General features: G+C 45.2%; 1 protein-coding gene across 1 annotated transcript in view; it reads right to left on the bottom strand.

Annotated features, from left to right (window-relative positions):
- LOC111077736 (nucleolysin TIAR) overlaps positions 1–20,484 on the bottom strand; it is a 90,953-nt gene extending 70,469 nt beyond the window's left edge. Inside the window, exon 1 of the mRNA XM_041591601.1 lies at positions 19,899–20,484. Coding sequence (XP_041447535.1) covers positions 19,899–20,214 — 316 coding nt within the window. The 5' untranslated portion in view covers positions 20,215–20,484. The remainder of the gene's footprint in view (positions 1–19,898) is intronic.
- Positions 20,485–25,284: the final 4,800 nt, after the last annotated feature.

Here is a 25,284-nt window from a genome sequence, read left to right as displayed (position 1 = left end):
AAGTAAAATCAGCAGGAGGAGCCAAATGCCTGCCCCAAGACCAGGCACAGCAAGGCATCTTTTTGTTTTATGCAAAATGCACTAAAAATATATTTAAATTTATTTCATTTTGGCTCAAATGAACTGCGCAGGACATGGCCAAAGTGCAGCTAAGCGAGGAATGAGGCATGGTAGGAGGTCCATGAAGGGGGGACCCATGGGGAGGACTACCATGACGCCAGCCAGGCGACAAGGACGTGGTGCTTACTCGTCTCTCTCTCTGCCTCTCTATAGTTTCGAATTTTCTCTGTGTTGTAATAAACTTGATTGCGCATCTCTTTTGTTTTATTTTTTATTTTTTTTTTTTAAATATAAATTTTATGAAATTTTTTGGCAATTGAACTCAAGTTTTAATGGAACGCCATAAATTAGTGGGTTGTCCTCTTCGTCGTCCAGTTGGGGTGGCAGCCACTTGAGTCTCGCTGCGAAATTGGATACAAGGGCTTAATAAAGCACTCGAGAGGCTGGCAGTCCCCTCGAGTCAATCGGTCAGGACGCTGCAGAGACTGACCATGTCTGACCATTTGAAGTGCCGCTTGGCAACGCGACATCCATTCATTTGGTTTAGCAATTGAAGTGCCGTTTTCGAGACACACACGCGAGAATAGGAAACTTTCCAATATGAATCCTCCTTGCCATGCTGCAGTCGTCCAACTTTTGGCCAGTGGCAATCACAGGACCTGCTCGCAGCCATGTCAACCATTCAATGGACCTCGAATGGTTTTGAATGTATTTCGCTCTCAAAACTTTTCAAATTCATGCACTGTGCAGTTCGGTCCGGGCAATATCCATAGACAAATCAAAGCGCCAACTAAAAACTATATCAGAAAAAATCATCATCCCAATGGAAGAAAATTCGAGGGAAAGGGGAAACAAAATGGAAATTCTAATTAGTTTAACTGCGCGTTTTTTTGTAGAATTTTATTTTTCATTTGTGTTGTTGTTTTGGCATTTGGATTGAGCACTCGCTGCGTGTGCCATCAGCGCTGATGTTTCATTAGTTCAACTGCAAAGCGCAAGGAAAGTTTGCGGTTTGTTGTCCCTTTTTGCCCCATCCGAAAAAACCCTCTCTCTGCGTTGGGCAATATATTTCAGCTGTTGGATCTGCTGGGGCAGTTGTAAAGTTTGTCCTGCAGTTTGTCCGGGAATGGATTGTGATGGGGTGCCAAAAGGGGAAGCATCAGCAGGAGCAGCACCAGTGGCTGGCTGGTCATTGCCCAAACGCGTTGATGTGTAATTGAGAGCAAGGCATTGGGCGGCAGATTTATTAGAGAGTTTTATATGGAAACTTGCTTTGATAACTACATCGCAAACAAATCGAAATTGAAAATGAAATATTTGAACATGCCTCAAGCACAAAATATCACTCTTGTTTTCTTTTGTTGGCTGAACGGAATTATTATCAAAATTAAAACCAATTGAAATGCTAAGACTAAGATCTTTGTATATGCAGATAAGTAAAGAAACCTTCTCTGGTTGCTAAAGAAAGTTGCTAAATTTGCCTGTTATTTTCTTTTAAATATCTCATTCAAAACATCAACTCTACCAAGCACTTTAATGTGGCATTTTCAAAGGACATCTCGCCCCGTCCTGTCTGTTAAGCACGCAATAGCCTGCTCCAGAGTTTTGTTGGTGGAGTGGAGCGGAGAGGGCGGGGAGACCAGAGAAGTGGTTCCACTCCACTCCACTGCAGCTTTCTATGTTCCCCATGTTGCATGTGGCAGACGTGACTGAAAAGTTGCTGCTATCATTTTTAGTCGCAATAGTTTTTGCTGCTGGCAATTAATTTATGTGACAAACTGTTTAAAAAGTTAAAGCCGCTGCCCAAGCAACCGGAACTGCATTCAACTAAATCTGGGTGCTCGGGCCACTTATCCCGTCGAGTCGAGTATGCTCCAGCCGAATAGTTGAAAGTCAAATAAAAACGGCGATGAAATAATCATATTACGGCTCAAACATATTTACAAGGGTCAGGGCGGAAGCGCTGTGGGTCCCCGGCTATGAAAACAGTTTGCAGGGGAGCGGTGGGAAAAGTTTTTGGCAAGCTTTAGAAATGCGAAGCAATCAACAATGATGAAATTTATTATAACTTGAGTTCACTGCAAACTTTGCACAATCAAGAGAGACAACAAGAACAACAGGAACGGAACAGCCAGATATAGCCGTCTGATAATGGAAGACAAAGAAATGCGGCCCGTGGAAGCAGGCGGCTGCTAAGAACGAAAGAAAAGGGAATAAGACGAGGCTAAATTACGGAATCCTTCTTGCATTATCCTGCTGCTAGATTAAAATGAACTATTGCATGACAACAACACCACAAAACAGCAACAGCAGCAGCAGCAACCACCACAACAACCAACAGAGCAACACCATCAACATCCACAAGACGAAGAAGGAAGAGAAGAAGGAAGAGGGAACAATGGCAATGGCAATAATAATACAAGCAAAGATAAGCAACACGAACGTGAATGAAGAGCGCAGATGGGCAGAGAGACAAGTGCTAAAGAATGAATGAAAAAAAGCAGCGAACGCTCTGGCTTGAGGTGTCGAAGCTTAAAATACCCTTAAATATTCGTTATTTCCGTGATTTCTGTTAGTCAAATTTAAATACAATTTTTGATTCGATATTTTTACAAGCCGAGAAGTTCTTCCTAGAAATTAAATTCTCCAGCGGCGCATACTGCGGAGGAGTATACCCTCACGAAGGGTATTTGCAAACGAAGCTCCGAAATGAAAGAGGCTAAAGAAATCTGTGAAAGACGCCAGAAGCAACACAACAGCAGCAATAATAATGGCAGGGATAATAATAAGAATTAAGCAAGAAAACACATCACAGACATGGGTCGGACAAGCAGCCCCATTGCCGGGGATTGAGTTTTGGGACTCGGACTCGGATTCGGATTCGGTTTAGGTTTCGGCCCCGGTCTAAGGAGCTGGTCTGGGTCTGCTGTGAACAGCAGAATACAACACACGGCTTCCGTTTCCGCAGCCATTTTCGTGGGGATTTATTAGTTTTTGCTCGTTAGAACTGCGCACAGCTGCCGGGCCGGGCCGGGCCGGAGCCAGTGCAGAAGTGTTTAAGCACGGCCAGCCGTACGAGTAGCTCTGTAGTAGTAGCAGCAGCAGCAGTAGCAGTAGCAGAGCAGGGAAGACGACTTCATGAACCAACAAAAATTAACACCCAGTGCAAAAAGCAGAAAACGAACGACTGAAACACACATAAGCTGCTTGTTTATAGTTACAGCTTATGCTGCCACGCAAGCTCTGCTCCTCTGCTCCTGCCTCCTCCTGTTTCTGCTCCATTCGCAGGTTCTTTGCACCAGAGCAGTCCGCTATTCCCTTCATCCTCATCCTGACCGTGACCAAGCCATTTCGCCTATGAGCCATTTTCTTTAGCTAAAACTGCAGTCGAGGCAACGAGGCAGCTTCTGTTGCTGATGTGCATCAAAGTGAGAATGATTGATTCAATTTTAAAGTTGTTGCTGTGTGTGTGTGTGTGTGTAGGGGTGTGTATCTGTGAGTGGTATATGAAAGGGCTGTGTAGGGTAGGGTAAGGGTATATCGCATATGTAGAAATGTGTAAAAAGACAGAAGGGAAAATTGCCGATCCCACTGAGCTTACTAAGCTACTCGATCAGCATCAATAGAGCCAAGTCGATATTCTCATCTCTTTTTTCGCGTAACTCTTAAAGTGATTAACTCTGCGAGGTCTAGTGGATAGCTTATAGAACTTTCATTTGTTAAATATCTGAGCGAGGGTATGACACAGATGAGGTGGTGCCTGGTTGGGGGGTGTATGGGTTTTAAGCACAGTTGGCTGCTCAGTTGATCAGCTTTAGCAAATAGTATCGCTGCCGTCCCTTTGCTAAGGACGGAAGAGTGTTGGGAGGTTGGCAGAAATGTTTGGTTTGGGTATTGCCACTGGATAGATGGCTGGGAGAGCTACTCCTTGGTGTCATGATGGAGCTCGGTCAGAGCCAGTAGTCAGCAGTTGGCTGACTTTTCTCCTCCTGTTACCTCAGCTACTAATACCAGAAATAATTACAAAAGTGAATTTATGTTGCTGCGGCGATAACAAATGCTTTTTAGCACCCTCCCCGAGACCCAAAGCAAACACACTAAAGTCGAAGATTTATATTTTTTTTCCAAAAGGGGTTTTGAGGCTGAGACTGGGACTGAGACTGGGACTGAGACTGGGACTGAGACTGGGACTGGGGCTTGGAAGATGCGCGTAACTTTTCCCAATGACGCACAGGAATTTTGCAGCCAGAGCAGAGAGCAGATGTATGAATTGCCATAGATGGCGGGGGATTGGGTTGTCAGAGTGAGCTATGGCCTGCAAAGTGCAGCACACCAGTCCCGTTCGCCCCCTCGTCACAGTCCTCTGGGGGTGTGTGTGGGGCATCCATCTAAGCATGTGGCATACAACATACACACTCATTCCTCCGTACGGGGACTGAAGACTGAACTTTCTTTATCAAGTTTTGGCAACATCACAGATTAAAATTTGGCTTTCTGACACTGCCATAGAGACAGACGACGACTGCTCGGGAATTAGTTTTCCAGATGGTGGGTGTACGTTGGGGCGTGGGCATGGGTGTAGCTGTGGGCGTGGCCATGCTCCGAATTAAGCCAAGTGACTCGCAAATGAGTAGATCCGCAGTGAAGTTCATTAGGAAAAGGCAAAAGTTGCTTGATTGACGCCCAGCATTGACTGAACCTAAAGTCGAAGTTGCAGTTGCAGTTGATTTTTTGGTTGACGTGGCACTTACCGCAGCTGTGACTGATGCTGACAGTTTCTTTTGAATGAAACTTCCCTAGACGCATGCCTTATAGAACACCTGTCAAGCTGCCACCCGCCATTGGAAATTTCCTCCCTGACTTCTACTCCTTTCAGTGATATATATTTTTCCATTTACATAACCCGTGTCCTTCAACTTGGCCTGGCCCAAAAAGCAATCGCTTAAGTGGCGCTTAAAAATTATCTAACAAAATTATTTCAGGCGAAAACCCCAAACGAGGAGCCACAGCAAAAAAGTGGGCAACAATCGATGCAGAATGCTTGGATAATTGGCGCTTATTGATACTTGAGCGCCACATAATCGTCTTAATTACTTTGCAAACTAACTTTAATTGCCCAAACGGTAGATGCGATAAAAGGGCCAATTACAGTGCCCGGCCAAGATTCCCGGAACTGATTGCATGTCTGCCTGCCAGTCGAAGGGGCAAGAGCTGAGCAACTTCAGCCCACAAAGAACGAAAGGAGAAATCTAAAAAATGAAAAATGAAAAAAAGAAAAACGAACAAAAATGGCAAAAGATGCCACCGTTCATTATCCGCCTGGCGACCTCTGCTCCTCCCCTGGCAACCCAACACTCAAGCTTGGCATCTCAATAAATAATATAATCATAATCCAATCATATCGCTACATCCGCGACTGCCAGCGACCAGTCATCAGCTATAGATGCACCCTGCATCAGCAGCTCTGGATGTGCAAGGGGGTCGGGGCGGGACGGGACCTATGGCGCTGCCGAGCTGTCCGGATCAAGCTACTTTGTTCTTGCGCTTCCGCTGTGATGCTTCCGTCGCCTGTCCGGTCAGGGGAAGGGCTTCCAGGACATTTAAGACCCAACAGAGAGGCGGACAGACAGGGAGACGGGCGGCCAGCTAATATGCGTCCCGACGGCGCAGCGGAAATTGCAACACAAGCCAAACGAGGGCTTCCAAATGGACGGTACGGGCCGGGATGGGGGCGCTGAGTGCGGATGGGGCACAGAATACAGATGGGGGGGCGGTGGCTAAGCAGCTTAAAGTCGCATCATCGATGCCAACGCTTCAAGCTGAAGATTTATTGTCCTGGTTCTGGTCTGGTCTGGTCGGGTATGGTTTTTTATTTGTGGATCGGGTTATTCCTTCTCTGACAGACAGGTTGCTTTTAATTTGCTGCCAACCGATTGAGTGGCAGCCTTATGCTGCTGCTGTAGCAAGGTCTGTGTAAGGTCTTGCAAAATGGGGCATTGATTGAATTCTCGGTCTGTCCGCAATTGTTTAGGCCAATAAGCAGGTTGTGCAACATTAATTTGGGTCATTTGCAGTCGCCTTACACTTGCGGTCTCTGTGTCTGCCCACAGTCTGTGGTTTTGATTGGTTTGATTGTTGCAATTTCAGATTGCGATCGGTTTCAGGCCTATTTACTCGTATTTACTCGTATTTATGTCAAGGAGAAATGCCAGATTTACTGCGAAGCTCTTGCCAAATAGCAGACCAGACCAGACCCAGCAGCAGCCTCGGTTTCATCCACTTCATCCATTATCATCAGCATCAGCGAAGCATTATGGCCTCAACCCCGTCCCCGTCACCGTCCCCGAACCCGGATCAGCTCAGCTGCCTTTAATGTCATTTGGAAGGCGCCGCTGATTTGTCAACTCTCGGAAACCCCAGACCATCCAATCCCATTCCCCACTCCACCCAGCCACATTCTTAATAATGGTCTCGAGCTCTCAACGATTTCCTTCCCACGATTCCATTTTTTTTCTTCTCAGAAGGCAAGGTGAAAATTGCAAATTACAGCCGAGCAAATAAAGCAGGCGACATAGACCTAGGATCTAGGAAGAAGTTGTGGAAATTACCAAAGAAATAGGGCGGCTCGGCTGCTCCTTAAACCAAATTGAATTCAGTGCTTTGATGGCAGACGATATGGCCTCCACGGCTACCGCCACCGTCACCGTCACCGCCACCGTCACCGCCCCCACCACTTGGCTCCATCATCTCTCCGCTGTCGTTCATTTCCTGAACAGGGGCGGGCACTTTTCAGCAGCGGCATTTCAAAGAAATTGTCATGACAAATTGAAACAATTTCTTTGGCTTTTGTGGCTTGCCAGGCATAGAAGGAAAACCCGAAAACATTTTATGCAATAAATTAAAAAATTTGCGTACAAACCTCGGGGCGGATCTCAACATTTGTTTGCCGTTTAATGGAGCGTACAGGACCCGACCCGAAGGCAAAGTCAAAGGAGCCAATACCCAGCCCAACGCAATACAAAATTTCAAATTGAGTGATTTTTGATGGGCGAAAGGCCATGGGGTGATGTGCTTAATTGCATTTGTTTCCACTGCCATTGAGATTGACTAATGTATGGGCTTGACATTCCCAGAATAAGACCAAATAAATTTCAATCTCAAGCACATCCCAATTCGGGAATTCCAAAGAATATTCCGCCCTGTGCCCCGCACACAAGAGTTTCTGCTGAGTGAAAATATCTTATTTCCACTTCAGGGAAATTGTCCACGCAAATGTCTCAACTCCAGCCCTGTCCCCCCCTGTCCGCCTGCTTTTTCTCTCTTTCTCTCTATCACTTTCGCTTTTTTCGGACAATGCCCAGAATTTCAGGAATGTCGCCCCGTAGACAGGGCCAAGACATTGGCAAAAGGGCAAGAAAACTCAGCATAATATCGTACAAATGTGAGGGCGAAACAAAAGAAAGCGAAAAGAGAAAACCAGTCGCAGGCAAACCAAAACAGGCAATGGTCATGGCAAAACATTTAATGTAAACGTTTTGTCGACAAATGTCAAATGGCCACTCCTCAAGGGCAGTCGTCTGCGGGCAGAGGAGAGGACAGGAACTGTGCGGGTAAGTGGACAAATGGGCAGCTCGGTCTGGGAGCACCTGAAATTAATTCGATTTAATGCCCGACTCGATTCGAGACGGTCAGGCCAGATTAAGCAACAAAATCAATGATAATTTGGCCAGGCAATGAACGCAAAAGAACAAAAGGTTTCGGCATCTACATCTTGATGATGCCGCCATCATCTGGCTAACAAGTTCATTTCATTACGGCAATGAAAATGGCATAATTAAATGCTTAGGCTGCTGTAGTCTTCCCTTGTTCTGGCCCCGGGTGCATCCACGTGCCACGTGACCAAAAATAAATCAACTTTGCCACGAATTTACCAAGAATGCGTAAAAGTAACAGAGCTTGGATGATGAGGCTTTGGCAACTCACCGCCAGTTGCCCCCTGGCGGCGGCCTTCCAAACGACTTCCAATCATAATTTTCTATATTTTTTTTACACACTGTGTACCTCTGAGGAACTCATCCAAAGGGCAGGGCTGCTCGAGACGCTTGGCTTACCTGCAAGTAAAAAAACGAGAAGAGATGAGCATTAAATGTTGTTTAAAAAAATAATAATAAAAAAGTGCGGGTGGCAGAGGTTTATTAGCCGACATTCATAGGGCACTAAAACTGACGGCGGGATATCAATTTTTGTGTTCACTTTGGCCCAGACACAAGACCCATTAACACACACACATAGAAACATGCACACACATCCAAAGGGATCCCGGGCTAAATAGAAAATATGAAGCACGAAAATTAAAAAAGGCAGATTCCCCCCTCTGCGTCTTCGCCTTCATTTTCTTGGGGCTGCTGCTGTTTGCCATTTAAGTGTAAATCCTGCGACGGCATCGAAAATTAAGAGATTCCCAGCGGCTGCCTCAGACGTCTTGCAACATTATGATCACCCACACACAAATACATATACACACATGTGCATCATATACACATGCGTGTACTATATATATATGTATGTTATGGGTGTGTGTGCTGAAATAATTTTTATGATTATTTCTTCCTTCCGTTGGCCCATTCCCAGTTGCTAACTCCCAGTCTCAGCCACGACTTTTGGCTTGGCTCAGTTCGGCTTCAGCTCCGCTCAACTGCTAAAAGTCTTCGCACGCTTCGTACTTTTTTCTGCTCTATTTTTCCCGTGCGCCATTTAAGTGTGCCAGAGCCATAGCCATAGCCATCGCAGGGGCTGGTCCAGATACTCGTAAGCACAGTGGAAATAAACATTACGAGAGTGTTCGCCAGGGCTTTAGAGCAGGAGGTTTTCCTCGCCAGATTATGCACTGATCACACAGGCATTAGCCAACAGGAGGGGGAATCGGACGGACTGTGTGTGCATCAGTGAGTCTAAGGTAAAGCCATTACAGCATTTATTTAACATTGATTTTACTGGGCTAAGCAGGTATACTTCTCAGTGTTAACTTATCTAAATGTAACTCTAAATGGTCGTTCTCTATAGCATTTACAGCGTTCGATTTTATCCATCCAGCACGGCTATGCAAAATGGAAGACTTTAAGGATAAATACTCGACCCTCTCTATGGGTATATATGTGTAGGGTAATTCAATAGTTATTTTACCATTCATCTAGCTTTGCTTCACGGTGCGAAATGTGCTCTGTTGTGGCAGCCTGCCACTACCGCTGCTCCTGGCTTCCTTCCCCACTGACTATGATATGGAATTTCTTGGATTAAATGTTATGTTGGCATTATATTTCCTTCTCTTTACGCCCACCAATGTCTGCACTGGTCCAGGCCCCGGCCCCGGCCTTGTCCTGTCCCTTCCCCCCCCAAACCCTTGGGTCTGCTTATGGGTGTGTGTGTTTGTGTGTTGGGTAACGCATGCTGGGTCTTAATGTCTTCATCCTCGGAGAGGTCTGGCTGTGGCATTGTTGCTGTTTTGTCGCCGTAGCTGCCTCGGCTGGCGTCGCTGCTGCACTAATAGCTACGGCATGGCCTGGCCGGGCCTGGTCTGGAAGCCAAAGTAGACTTGGCTTTTTGGAGCGGCTAAAATAGAGCAGAGCCGAGTTAAGTAAATAATGCCAACACATGTAATACATCAAGGCGCCCATGGGCGTCTACGTGTGTGTGTGTGTGTGTGCATGTGTGTGCGAGCGTTTATTTATGATGCCATGTGGTGGAGGCAACAGGAGGGAATGGGAGTAGGAATCCTTAAAGAATTCCGGCATTCAATTTGTATGGCCTTTTGTGGTATCTTCTGTAAAGATATTTCATTTCATTTAGTTTAATTTGATTATGGCTGCAGCCAAGACCAAAAAGAAACAGAGCAGCAGCAGCAGCCCACACTGCAAGTGTATATGCTCGCAGAAGAAAATATAATAATATTAAAGCGTTTTTTGCGACATAGAACTAAGCACTTGTAAATCCCCATAGAGGATGTGCCATCAAGTTAGTCTCAAATACAAACACACACACAGACACACGCACACACACAGAGGCACAGAGCCACAGAGGTACAGAAGCGGAGACGGAGTCACACTGGGGCACATATGTATGTATGTCCTCCTCTGATGCTTCCTCTCTCGTTGCACTTATCCACATGCAAACACGAGTGAGCTTGCACCCAGCACCCAGCCTGGAACTGGAACTGGCTATGGATCCAGATACGTGTGTGTGTGTGTGTGTGAGGGGTGGGCCAACTCATAGGAACTTATGCATAAGTGACATTAAGAAAAAGCTCTTCAAATGCAAGAGAAACACTTTGGCAGGACGCTGCCGCCAAGCCACAGCGCCGACAAGGAAAATAGGAAAAACCAAGTAAAAGTTTTCTCAGCTGAAAGCATAGCGCAAAAAAAAAATGAAAGAAGAGACAAATATTTAACCAGCTTCTAGTACTGAATATTCAGATACCCTTGTAGATCGCATGTTCCATGAATACCTACTTGGTAGCGTGATCCGCTTGGGATCCCGAGTCTTTTCCCGAGTCAAGAGAACACACATAAAAATGGAAACATATTTTCGGGAATTTTGTATATTTGATGTAGCGATCAGCAATACCCTCTGGAAGGGTATTGAAAGGAGAAAAAGAAAAGGAATGCAGCAGCCAAATGAACGCAAACTTTCGGCGGCATTAGGGATATGGCAGCGTCTCCGTTCCCACGCCAGGCGAAGGATATGCAATCATCATGCGGATTTCCATAAGCAGCCAGCAAGAGCCAGAGCCAGAGCCGTAGCTAGAGAGCCTGGGATCCAGGGAGCTAGGGAGCCAGGGAACTGGCGATTCGAAGGCAAATAGAAAACCAACAGAGCACACCAGCGCCCGCTGCACATGGGCTACCTACATACCCTCCCCATATACTCGTAGAGATACGGAGACAGAGGAGCTGCTGCTGCTGCTGTTCCTTCTTGTAAGCCCCTGCGCGCAACTGGCTTAGCTCAATATCCTTTTTGGTGCAACTTTAAACTATTTTCAATGGCATTTCCGTTTGCATCTCCGCTTCGTTTTGACTCTCTGCCGTCGCTTCCCCACTTCCCCAAGCCAAATGTTTGTACAGTCAGTGTCCCCTTTTTGTCCATCTCCCTTGTCCCATCTAGCCACTTGGGCTGGGGTTTGGGTTTGAGCATGAAAAAATTGATAAGTTGTCTGGGTTGCTCTGCGTGTGTGCTCATTGACATATCTAACTCCGGTTCTCCGCTGGCTTGTGCGCTGAAAAGTGCGATGGAAATTTTTAAAGTTTTCTTTTCTTTTGTGGGGGGATACTATACACATGAGACAGAGGAGTGGAGTGGAGTGTTGAGTTGAGTTGGGGAGGGACAAAGCCACCGCAGATCCGTACTCGCAAAAGTTTGCAAATTGTTTTCTGCGGCTTCTCTTCAACTCTTTGGCAGCTCTGAATGCGAAATGGTCATGGCCTGGCTTCTGATATGTATAATTAGAGAAACTTTTTCCCCAGCCATGACAAAGCGCTTTCGTACGAGTGGCAACTTTTATCCTTCCACCCCCACTGCCCCCCACAGCCACGCTGATGTTTCAGTTCTGATTCCTCGACCTGCACCATCAATTGATCCTCAGTGGGCTCCACGCTCCACGGCTGTGTTTTTCCTTTGGCCAAAAGCAAAGCTCTTAACATTTGCCATATGCAGTGGGCCCCGGCCATGCCACCAAAGCCTGTGTAAACACAAACAGTGGCTCGCAAAAGCCTCTTTCCATAAGCAACAAAAAACAGACTGCCACTGCCACTGCCTCGACCTCGGCCTACCAGTGTCAGCTGCTAACGAATGCCAGTATGCAAAAATAACAGCGGGACACGCATCGCAGCTAAAGATGGCAGAGTAAAAGGTCACGAGCACGCGTGATGCTATCCAAACCTTCAATATCTGGCCCCACACTACCTTTACTTTCTCCAAACTCAGCTGGCAATGTTCTTCACTCAGACTTCGGGTCTATTTCGCACCCACTTAGCTGCCTTCGTGATGGAGATATTACACGAAAAACACACACGAATCGCATTTCTTGTCCGTCTCAAATGGTGAAAACGCTGCCGTTGTGCCTTTTCGTATCGCACTGCCAATTGGCAGTAGTTAGCGGTACACAAATAGATCCCCACTCACACACACACACAGATGCACCCATACAGCGAAGGCTGCACAATACAGACGCACTTGTCGCCGTTTATTGATTCAATCATTGGAAATGTGTTAAGGTTTTTAAAGCAGGGCGCCACGAATTGCTTCAAGTTTTTTTTCTGTTTTTTTTTGTTTGTTTTCTGCAGGACATACCCCAGATGGGGGTACGGCTCCTACCACTCCCCACTCCCCACTGATACGCCCACTCGACCCTTGGCACACCCTTTTTGAGTTGCCTTTTTGGCCGTATGTATTTGTTTTCTGTTTGCATTTTTCCGTTTGTGTCGAGCAACTCTACTCCCACTCCCACTCCCACTCCCAGCTCCGACTGCGACTCCGATGACTCCGGGACTTTCGACTGTTTGCTTTGCGTTGCTTCAACGCTATTTTTGTCCAGTTCTCTGTTTGGTTCTTTTCAGTTCGGGTTTTGTTTTGTTAAGCACTTTTGTACAGTTTGTTGCTGGCTGACCCAACGTCCCGTGGTACGGGGTAAGCCCCCATCCACAAAAAATACCAACTCCTCCCCATCGTTGATTTTACCATCCCCTTTTCGTTTTATTTTTTTGGGCCGTAAATTTATGCTAACAGCTCTCCATTGAAAATGCATAAATTTATGTGTTTACACTATGTGCAGGCATTTGCTTTGCGGGTGCGGAAATGCCGAGGGTGGCTGGAGGAGGGGGCTGTGGGGAAAGTACTGTACTCGTCCTGCCACATGTGTTTACTTAGCACTTTTTATGGTCCAAAACCGAGCCATGGCCAGCGTGTAGTCTGTGGACCGTACCATGTTTTATTTACCTAAAGTTTGTTTTATTTATCCAAATATTGTTTTTTTTTTTTTCAGCTTACCCATTTTTTTGGGAACAAAAACTATGCGAAATTTTATAATTTTATTTGTACGAGAGCGAGTACGAGTACTCGTACGAGTATTTACCAGCATTTCAGCAAATGAGACCAAAGTCAAACAGCGACACTCGCACGCACAGCTCATAAAATTTAGCTCAGGACTAAACACTCTTCCTATTTTTTTTTCACATTCGATAGCACTCTATATAGCATGCGCTGCGATCGACGGTGAATGGGGAGGGGGAAAGGAGTCTGCTCAAAAATTCCATCAACGCCCCAAATGACTTTATGCAAAAGTTTTGGAAAAGGCATAAAAACGAACCAACAAAAAAAACCAGTAAGAGGAGAATGCCAAACGAGCAAAACAATGCGAGTGGCAGGCAGTATAGGGTTAAGGGTTAAGGGTGACGCGCACACGTAGAGCCGGAGCCATAGCTGGTGCCTTAGCCCTGCTGTGGCCAATGCATTAAAACGTGCCAAAGTCAGCCTCGGGGCTGGGACTGGGACTGGGGAAACGGGAAAGCCGCCAAAGATTGAGGATGAGTGCAGGAAAGGACCAGGACAGGGCCAAGTCTGGGGCGGGCACATAAATGCGAAATAAAAACCATTTGAATGGCAGGCGACACTCAAAATCGATACGAACTGAAAGAGAAAGAGTGCAAGATATAGACTATATATCTGGGGAGGGGGGATTTTGGTGGCTTCGAATAGTGGGCAGCGCGGGGCAGCGGTACGAAAATGTAAATGGGCCTCGGCCCTCTCGAGCTCAAGTGCTGCTGTGCCGCCTGGTGCTATATGGGACTGCAGCAGTAAAATAGATGGGCATTTAAGATGAGGCTCTCTCGGTGGCGTATCCCCCTCTACGTGTGTATATACCATACCCCCCTCACTACCACCAAAAAAAGCAGGGCATGTCCCTGTCGTTGGGTAATGGAGGAGGCCCGTCCAAGTCGAGTGGTCGCCTCTTTTTCAGAGTTAATGAAAAATGCATGAAATTTAAATTGCGCCAAAGTGTTGACCAGTGCTGGTGGAGTGCCAGAGCAGAGCAGAGCCCCCCCGGTAGTGGGTGCACTTGCACCCCCCGTACCCAATCGGATTTAGGTATGAGCCTTTTGTTATAAAGCACTCGTAGTACACCATGCAACAAGCGAACGATCTGCAGACACTTTTATTACACGGCCAAAGCAAAACAAGGGCTAAAAACCAAATGTAAAAAAACCTCAGACAAAGAGTGACCAAAGCGATGAAAACAACAACGAGGCCGTTGTCAATTGTCAGCATTTTGAAAAAAAAAACAACAAACAAAAATTCGACTCAATGCCGGAGACTGGTGCAAAAAAAAAACCTGGCAGGGAACACTGGAACTGTGAACCTCATTTTCTATGCCGTTGCCTCGCTGTCGCTGTCTATGGCTCTGCCAAATGTCAAATGTCGAATTGAGCAATGAAATGTAAACTTTTCATTTGCTGCCGCCAACAGGAAACAATAGAAAGAAACCCCACATAAAAGGCAACAAAAAAGTTGAGTAAAAAATAGAACCAGGCACGAAAAGGACGGTCAAAAATGTTACAAATCAAATGAAATAAAATCAAAGTAAGGCAAAATGACATCCAGAACAGATAAGTTTTCAACTATCAATACTAAATATTTGTTTAAGGTTTATTTAGAAATCTTAATCTCTTATGAGATCTCTCAAGAGAGACTTTCAGTATTTCTCAACAAGTTTAAAGCTGTTTGAAAGGACTTTTCTTTTTACCCCATTACTCCCCACAAATTCTGTTTCTGTTTAATACAACGAAAATTTATTGGCACTCTTTAAGAAGACTCTGTCCCATCCCCTGACCTATTCCTATGCAAATGGCAATTCGAACAGCTCACACAGATACGTCTACACACGGAAGCATGGCTAAAGCTACTCAATAGTAATGGCCGCTGGCATTAAATAAAGCTGCCAACGAGCTCCAAGCCCAGGACGAACGACCAGCGACGAAGAACCAGCGACGGGCCACGACCACGCCCACAAGGCCAACCAACACCTTTTTTATGCGTTTTCATTTGCAAAAGCGTAGGAAATATCTTGCCCACGGGGCGTATTAAAATCAATTCATTTAATTTTGATCAAAGCGAAATAAATCTTTGCGCTTTTTGCTTAATTTCCTTTGCTCTTCGTTTCTGTTGCCGTTACCGTTACCGTTGCCGTTGCCAGTGAAGAGGAAAAGCGTTGGGGGCGAAATGAGGAAAATCCACAACAACGTCAGTGAGTAATTTGGCCTCAGTCCCCCAGATGGGTGGCTGGGTTGTCCTGTTTCCCTCAAGGATATACTCGTACTATGTATATGTATGTATATTTCTGTGTAGCTGTAAAACGCAGAGTAAGACAAAAAGCACAAATACTCGAACCGGAGAGAAATACCGTAAGCGAAATGAGAAATCATTAGTAAGTAAAAAGCTTGCCAGTGTGTGAGTAAGTACAAACACACACACACATACAGGAGAGGAGGAGAGAGAGAGAGCGTTAAGATAAAGACACATAAAATGAAAGCGGCATGTAAAAGTTTTTCGTGCTCGGCTTCTCCTTATCAATGCCAGCGACGGCAACTGAATTAATTTTTCAATTCGCCAAACGAATTCATTGACTTTTTGTGTTCCACCCGCACCCGTATAGCCACCCATCCAACCTGCCAGACAGTCATCCAGCAAGCCACCAACCAGTTCGATTCCTTACACAGACTCCACGTTCTTGCCAGGGTATTAAAATCCTTTAAACAGATTTCATTTCGAACGCTTTGCGGTCGATAAATGCATTTCACTTTAGTGGTTTTTTACCCACACATATACACACTGGGAAACATACATATGTACACATACATGTACGTACACTAGAAAAAAAATAAAGAAATGTGAGTTGCTAAAATTAATTCGAATCAATCTCATTCCATTTTTTTCAGTTTATCAGAAATGTCTGACTTGAAAATTAATATATCAAATGAAGCATCGAAAATACTTCATTAATATAAGAGTTTCCCATTTTGTTTTCTCCGAGTGTACACAGCTATGATTGTGTGCATGTATGTAACGCAATCGGCATTGCATACTTTTGGGTTGATACCGAAGCGCTGCTCCTTCCTTGGCCTGAAGCTTGGGAGGTGGAGTCGACTCTTTCCAATGATTTGCTGGCAAATTACTTTGAGGTGTTGCCTGGCTGTCTCTCGCCTCCGTTTGCCACTCACAGGCTGATTCCTGCTCCTCCGCATATCCCCTATCCCACCCATCCAGCAGCAGCACCTCCGGCAGTGCAGTACAAAAATTGCCAAATTCATTTCCAAAACAAACATTAAGTATGTATGTGACTGTTAGTGGGTGGCTGGTTGTGTTTGTATGTGTCTGGTTGTATTTGTGTGTGTGTGTGTCTATGTGTAAGCTGCAAGTGTTGCCAACCAATTTAAAAGTTTTGCTGTCGCCGTCGCCTGAGCGAAAGTAAAGCGCGCTTCCCGTACTCCCAGTGGCTGGTAGTTCTTCTTCCAATTGACGGCAAAGAAAAACAGCCAAGTGCAGAGAGAGGCAGGCAGCCCCGGCAAGAGCAGATAATAGTGCTACGCCGTACAGTGGGAATTGGCTGCAATGGACTTAACTCAGATTTCGCCCAAGCTCAAAAGAAATACCGATTGGGTTATATTACTTGCCAGAACAATATTGTAACCCGTTTGAGCTTATTAAACAATGAAATGAATAGCAAATCCAATAATTGAATCCATGGAAGCCATATCAGATATATTTGGTATGGAAAGAACACGAATGAGATGAGCAGGATAATTCAAGATTACTGCGGAACTACTCTGGATTCTCTGTACAGAGAAACCATTTGGAAATTGCTTCAGACTTGGAAGTCTGTGAATTGAGAAGAGAAGACAAAGCATAGAACTTTCTCAAAATTATGAAAATTGCAGAAAGAATCCAATCTTCATTTAGAAACTGCCTATCTCTGGAGTAGAACTGGCACTGTAGTTGGCAATTATTGTTGTAGTAGTTGATGTTGTTGGGCTGCTGTGGAAGGGTCTCTTTCCACAGCACAGCAGCCCACGAATGTGGCACTTGTTGGCTTGGCTGCTGCAAGCTCTGCCGGTACTGTTGCTGTTGCTGCTGCTGCTGCTGTTGCAGTTGCGACACTTCACAAACTCGCAGTCGCTGTTTGTTTTTGCAGCGGCATGTAGGTGTAACCTGCCACTGCCACTGCCTCTCCCTCTCCGCACCATCCCTCCTTCTCGCTCTGTGTAGAAGTGCTGCTCGAAAGTTCATGCACCGTGCGCCTCTGCCACTACTGTTAGTGCTACTGGGTCTGGTACTGGTCTTGGTGCTGGCACTGAATACATACATATACAAATTGATATGCATGTGTCTGTTTGCCGGCAGCTTTCCACCGTCTGCGTCGAGTTTTCCCCCATTTGAATTGGAAATTCAGCGGCGTGCTTAATTTTCAATTTGCAATCATTTGGCCTGGTAATCAATGTTTGCTTTTCTTTGTGGACTGTCGACTTTTTCCGACTCTGCTAATTAGTAACTAAGTGGTCTCATCTCCAAGTCAATTGTGCTCAAGTCGGGGCCATATCATTTCCATATCCCTGCCTAACCGTAGAACCTAACTCGGTTTTTCTGGCCACTATTTCCTCAATTTTCCTCTCGTCTACTCTCCTCTCGGGTTCGCATTAAGCCAACTTACACAATGCTCAGGCTGGCAGACTGGTAGCCTGGCAGACACTTCACTTTCACCCCGACCGGGTGTTGGGGCTGTCGGTTTTCTTATTTATGCCTCGCCTTGTGTTGTCTAGTAATTTTCTCACACTTTTCACGCTCATCAACGCCTGGGTCTGGTCTTGGTCTCAGCTCCCGCTCCCGCTCCAGCCGCATCCCAATCTGCAGCCCATTCCGACCACATCCTGGGGCAAAGGCAAACTTCTCAGACTCAAGTGTGGAAATTTTCACTTTTTTGCCATAATTAAATTCATTTTCAAGTTGCGCTCTTGCCTTCCTTTTGAGAACACAACGACAGATAGACAGACACACAGCCACACAAATAAACAGAAACACACACACACACACACATACCGACACAACACTCAAGTTTCCACTATTTTTAGTAGTCATTTTCCATTTTTCATTACAGTCTAAAGTCAGTAGGCGGAGAAAGAGGCTGGTCTGCCTCCGCCCGCTCATCTCGTTGCCAACGTTTCATTTTCATGCAGCTTCCTGTGCCATTGCTTCCGGTTTTATGCCTGCCAGTGTCTATTTCTGTATAGTTTCTGCCATTAGCAACCGTAGTCACGACGTGGCAGGACGAGGCTGGAGCTGGAGGGGGCCCTGGATCTGTGGCAGGCCTAGAATTCGGAGAAAAGCCTCTGCACTGGTCCTTTCCCTGCTTTGGCTCGCTTTTTGTTTCCAAGTTTCGGCTTAAGTTGTTTTTAAGTTGTAAATCTCTTCGACTATGCAATTTCCTTGCTTTGTCCCAGTCCCAGTGCCAGTGGCAGTCCCAGTGCCAGTGGCAGTCCCCAATCCAATCTCTGTCGGGGCTGTATCAAATTTTTCATTTGTGGTTAAAAATATGAAAATTGTAACTGATATTTATGCTTGTAATGCCTCCGCTTGACATTTGGGCTACCCAGGGCCAGGCTTCGTCAGACCTCTCTGCTGTGGTAGTGAGGAGGTGTGGAGCAACTCCACAATAATTCATCTTGGAAATGCGTGTTCGAATTTTGTTATTTTCAGATTACGTGTACGAATTTGGTCATTCGCTTGGCATTTTCTGAAGCTGAGCTTGAGGTTTCCCACTGCAGCAACGAGAATTTCCCCACCCCCATTCAAAAATATCCGAAAGTAATACTATTTCTCTAGAAATTTTGCTTTATCGGAATTCTAAAAATCTCGGACGCCGTCAGGGGAAGGACAATTAATTGAATGTGTTGCCTAGATGCTTTCGCCCTGTGACGCATACAAATTTCTATAAATATGATAGGCTTTTCCAACAGATACATTGCCTTCAGGTGTTTCTGTCTAGAAATGTAATTGCTTGGCCATTGTTGGGACATGGATTTGAATACTTAAGCTCCCGTCTGCAAAGATGGGCTGTGTGGGATTTTTTTTTTTTTTTGTTTGCCAGTCAAAGGAAGACTATTATAGTTTAGACATTGCAAAGAATGGCTTTTGATTGCAAAATTTTGTGTGTGCACTGAATTATTTTTGTCTGAGATTTAGTTTTTTGTAAAATTTATTCTTTTTTTATAGTTGTAGCAATAATTGTGGGTACAGGCATAATTCAATTTTTATTGGAACTTTAGAACATAAATAGTAAAATTAGTCAATGATGAGCGGGAGTAATTTATTTTGTATAATTTAAGAAATCTTCCCAATCTTTAGTTATTGAATAAAAAAAAACTATTTTTATTTTAAGGTATGATTATCCCTAGTCTATTTATGAACCTAAAACCATTTTAAACCAGAGCTTGGTTAGTCGGTTTTTGGTGCACTTTGATTTTTTTTTTTTGTAAATTCCGATGCATATTTTTTTATCTGGAATTATACACTCGAAAGAAACCATTTCACCCACATCGTAATGCTAAATGCAATTTCCCAGAACCAATCACAGTCATTGCCACCATCGAACAGGAAATTCGAAACATTCATTCTCGGGGTGAAATGGAAACGACATTTCTCAATTTATGCAGCACCCATACCGGAGGTGACTATTGCCATGCCAGCCAGAGGACATTCCTCCTAAAAAACTATTGAGAGTCACCGATTCCCCCACTCACCTGGCTTGGAGTTGCTGCCAACCATCTGCTGATGCTGCTGCTGCTGCTGTTGTTGTTGCACGGCCGACTGTTGTTGCGACATTTGCTGTTGCTGCTGCTGCTGCTGTTGGGAATGCTGCTGCTGGCCATTGTGCTGCAGATGAGCAGCTGTCACCGTTTGCTGATGCTGTTGCTGCTGGGCGGCTGCGGCAGCAGCTGCTGCTGGATGGATGGCCAGGAGCTTCGTTTCCGGCGGCTTGTGTGGGCCCATTGTGATCTGCGGTGCACCCATGGCTATAGTCGGTGCTGGCATCATCAGAGTGGACATGGTCAGCATAATTTGCGAGTGAATTTTGGTCGCTTTCTACGGGTGTTCTATATCCAGGCGGCCTTAGGGCTTTTGCGCGCTGTTTCTCCACTTGTCTATTGATTCGCTGACCTCTCCTTAGCAGTTGCCTGAACTCGGTGCCAAAGGTCGTGGGTTCGCCTTTGTCGCCACCGTCTCACATATGCGATGACTGTGGCACTGGCACTGGCATTGGCTCTGGCTCTAGCGTTGGCTAGTTCTCTGGTTTGCTTTCTCTTGGCTTGCTCCCGGCTTGGCTTATATATATACTTATATATATATATATTATATATATTTATATATATAATCGCTTTATATATAAGCGAGTGTTGCTGCTGTAAACTTATGAAATATGCTCGCTGCTGGGTGCTTGGTGCTGTGTGCTGGGTGCTGCTGGTTGGTGGCTGCCGACTCTATGTATTTTCACTTTTCGAGCTTTTCCTTGTGGCCTTTGTGCCTTATGCTGATGGCTGCTCTGCGCTGCTCCTTCTGGCTGCGTTTCGGCTCGTCCTGGCCGTGTTCGTCTCGCATGTGCTGCTCTGACTTATTACGAGTATTTTTATAATTCTCGTTCGCCTTTCTTTTATGTTTCGCTTATGTGTTTGTTCAACCGGAAATACACGAACTCAAGCGCACTTGGCTTGTAATTTTTTTTGGCCCGTTTCGTTATGTTGGTTATCGTTTCATGGATTTCTTCGCCTGCCTTCTGTCTGCCAGTAATCGCAAATTATTTCTCCCGCTCTATACGATTATATATCTTTAGTTGCTGTTGTGTCTGCACAGACACAGTGGAGGCCCTAGCGGAAATTATAAATATTCCTGTCATTCGAACATCTCGTACATATGTCTGAACGAATACGAGTATGTGCCCCCAGACGGGGCCTGAATGTCTGTTATTCGGAATGTCATGCAAAAAGCGGAGTGATATATAATGAATATCCAAATAAAAAAATAAACAAAGAAAACAACAAGCAAATGTCTATGGGGAATGGGCAATGGGTTTCTAAAGTTTCCAGAAGAGGAATTGCAGGCAATTATTTAGCCGGCAGCTTCCACAAATGAGTTTCGTCGCGCGCAAATTTGCAGCGAACTTTAGAAGTCACTGACTGAAGGAAAATCATCTGAAAACATTTGTCAAAGTTTAATGAAAGTCGCCAAAAAGTTTTGTGGCTGACGATGGAATCAAAGCCCTAACTGTGAAACAGGCTTAAAGGCGGTCACAGAATATGGATCAGGACTAATGATAAAAGTAAGGCAGGTCTCATGATCTCTCAGTAGATCATTTGTGGAGCACACTTTCCCCCAAAACAAAACAAAAAGTGCCATTATGGTTAGTTTTCAAGGCAGATCTCAGTTTAAGATTTTCAGTTTGTTTCGAGTAACGCACCGGAACCAAAAAGAGACGAGATCAACGCACACACACACTATCTCTTCTCTTCGGATACGTCGTCTATTCAATACGGTAACGGAGGTAGAACCCAAAGAACAGGAAGAACACAAAGCGTTCGGTATACGTTCGTACTAGACCGCTGGGCGACGCTTTTCTTACTGAACGCCAGCAGCACACGCATTGGCCAAAAATTCAGAGGCGCTGCTGCCACAGCCACAGCCACTGCCACTGCAACGGCAAACGACAACGACAGCGGCAGCAAGAGCAAACAGCGACGACGGTGGCGGTGGCAAACGGTTGAAGTTCAGAACCAGGCGCTTTTCCTTCTGCCGACGATGATAATGACGACGGCGGCAACGACAGCGACGTCGGCGACGACAACGACAGGATGCGTTTCCCTACATTTCTCTCCGAGGACGAGAACGAGTCGCCATCGCCGCCATTGCCATCGTTTGCAGTACCATTTGCGACCGAATACCGTTATTCTCGTCGCTCCGTGACGCGCTCGTTCATGAAATATTCACGAATTGCTCGCTCTCATTCTCACCAGTGTCTGCTCGTACGTGCTGCTCCTTCTGCTACTGCTGCTGCTGCTGTCTCGTGCGGCTCTCTGTCCCTCCTCGTCGGATTCATCACATCGCCGGCGCTGCGCTCCGGGCGCCATTCACAACGCTGTCGTGCTCTGTGGTCGCCTTCGTGTTGCTCGTCCTTTTTCGGTTCGGTTTCGATATCAAATTCGAAACAAGGCGCAGAATCCGAGCTGATTTAACCAGAGGAATTTCGGAAATTCCCAGCCAAATTTGAATTCTAACAGAAAACTATTTAATCATTTATCGCCTCAGTCGAAATAAATGCACTAAAAATATAATAATGCACATTTTTAAACAAAAATATATTCCTAAAATATATCCAAAAAAAGTCCCGAATAAATTCTCGGAAATTCCATTACATACGTTATTTTCCTTTGCCGTTAGATGTCGAAGAATGTCCTTTATTTCGTGTAGTGGCGGAATTCCCAGTATTTTTATGGGCTTTTGCTTGAAACTGTTATACCCATGACTGTTATTAACAGAAGGTCTGAGAAGCCTTTGGGTTGAAATGATTGCACTGGCACATGCTAGACCTTGCCATAGCTCTTGGATATAATTAACCCTTCAAATTCTCAGTCAATCAGCTTTGAGTACGAATCCAACCACAGAAAAAAATTTGACTAGCATAATGAAAACTTAATTGGGAACATGGTATTTGTAAAGTTAGAGAACCGAAAACATTGTAGAATGTCAGACGGGAGACAGTCAAATGTCAGCTAATGTGAGAAGGGTTTCTGTTCTGAGTGTTGTTCTCAGGTTGGGTTGGCGTGAGGTATGTAGTACTTAATAGCTCCTTTATCCTTTAACCACATTGAACCATTCCACCCATTCCACCCATTCAGCAATTTCCAAGCCATAATTATACGCAGGGATGGCAAATGGGAAGATGCAGTGCCAGTTGCAGTAACCAGGCACTCCGCTTCATTTGCGCTGTTTCTTGTTTCTGTTTCATTTTGTTGTTCTTGTTGTTGTTGCTGTTGTTATTAACATACTGTTGGCGTTGACAGCGGCGACAGGGCGTTGAGGTAATGTTTCACGGAGTGGGGAGCGAATGGGAAAAGTCAGCAGAAAAATAGAAGGAAAAAAAAAACATAATTGCATGTAATTTAGCATGCGACATTATCATTGTTCTTCTGCTCGTATTTTTCAAAGGAACGAAGAAAAATAATTTGGATGTTACTTCGACTGGGATGTACCCGCTATTTAGTCATGGAGTTAGCTTCGTCCTTGTCGAATCTATATTTGAGGTACAACTTTGATCAGTTTGAGTGTGTTTGTTTTTTGTGTTCTTCTTTCAATTACAATAGTTTACTCGCATACAATATACCCTTCCAGGAGACTTTAAGTACTGGGTATAATCAGCGCTGCACACATGCACACAATGAGTCCATGTCCTGCCTGGTGAGAGTGAGAGATCGAGTCGAGTGAGTGGGTAAAAGGGGCAGCGAATTCGTGGATAGCGGACAACGGGATTTGAGTGTCTTTTGTACCCTTTTCCTTGCACATGTGTGACTGTGGGTGTGTGTTGCATTGCATGTGTTTAAATGCAGCACCAAGAATTGCAACAACAACAACAACAGCAGAGGGAACAAGAACCGTAGCAACAAAAGTGACGTTAACAATAAGAAGCAATGTCCCCCCTTCAGAGCGATGCAAAAGGCGAGCCGAGAGCTCCTTTCTTTCGACTCCCCTCCCTACCACCCTCACTGTTGCTCTGTCTCTGATGGACAAGGGCTGATTCTTCGCGCTTGTGTGCATGGATGTAGCCTAGTGTGTATATATCTGTGTGTGTGTCCTGACAATTGCCCTTTGAATTTTTTAAATCACTTTAAATGAAAACAACAACAGGATTCCCTTTACCATCGCGTTGCCTTTTGCCTTTTGTTCTTTGAGTTGCGCTTGTTAGGTAAATCAACGTCAGTTTTCTGTCTGTGTGTGTGTGTGTGTGTGTGTGTGAGTGTATGAGTGCTTGGCAGAAAAAACAACCTCATCAGGGGGAAAGTTATAACGTGCTTAAGCGTCTTTAGCTGAAATGAGGCTAAAAATATTTGCTTATAATGGAGTGCATGACTGTGTGAGTACGACCTGTGACCATGCACACAAGTATGGGCTGTATGTATGTATGCGTATATGAGAATCTGTGTGAGGGACGACAGAACAATAGCGCATTGGGTACTATTGTTGTTGTGCTCCCAGCACTTGTCTGCCCCCTCAAACATACGAGTATAAGCAGAAAATTAAGGCATTGTTAAAGGCAATTAAGGTATTTAGTGAAGGGCCGCAACCGTCGCCGAAGAGTGTGGACACAACAGAGCGTATACTTGATATTTCGTGGAGGATGACAGCACCAGAGTTGAGGTTGGCGACATGGAGAGAGAGAGAGAGAGAGAGAGAGAGAGCTTGTGGGTGGTGCAGGCAAGAAAGAAGGGGAGTTGTCGGAGAGGGAAGAGATTTAATCCGAACTTAAACACTAAACATTTGGATAAGCATTCGGAATCAATCAATTATCCATCTGTGCCCCTAGGAACTCCATCGTACATACAGGTGGTTAGTTCCAGAGTGATTATTTTTCGTTGATCCCTTTTCAAACCTTTCGTATTAATAGTTCAAGAGTGACCATACCTAATTGATGTATTCCAAAACCCTAAATCCTATTATTATTGTAGCTAACGCAGTAAGCTCTGTTAATCTTCCTTAATTTCGAGCAAAATCTAATCAGATTCGAGCCCCAATCAAGCCCAGGAAAGAGCAAACCACAGCAAACATACCACTTCTCGACAAAACAGAGAATCGGACGGGTCATGGAAAGACCCTTTAAAGATTTTAACTGCCGCAAACAAAGGACAACTGGCAAAGGAAAGCGACGGAGGGGAGCTACGAGTATGAGGGAAATTGGAAAATGGAGAGGTGAGAACGATGGAGAGATGGAGAATCCACGGGTGAAGCTAGAAGGAAAACAACCAATGGCTGACCGTTTTGAGCGCCTCCTGGGACGACTTGCCGGGGGACATTGATGGCTCAGCATCAATGGGAATTTTTGCCCGAGTTGGGGGAATTTGCAAATTTCTGGGTCTTGTCTGC

Source organism: Drosophila obscura, unplaced genomic scaffold (genome assembly GCF_018151105.1).
Source record: "Drosophila obscura isolate BZ-5 IFL unplaced genomic scaffold, ASM1815110v1 contig_150, whole genome shotgun sequence".
Taxonomy (NCBI): Eukaryota; Metazoa; Arthropoda; class Insecta; order Diptera; family Drosophilidae; genus Drosophila; species Drosophila obscura.
This window is presented reverse-complemented; position numbering and strand designations above follow the sequence as displayed.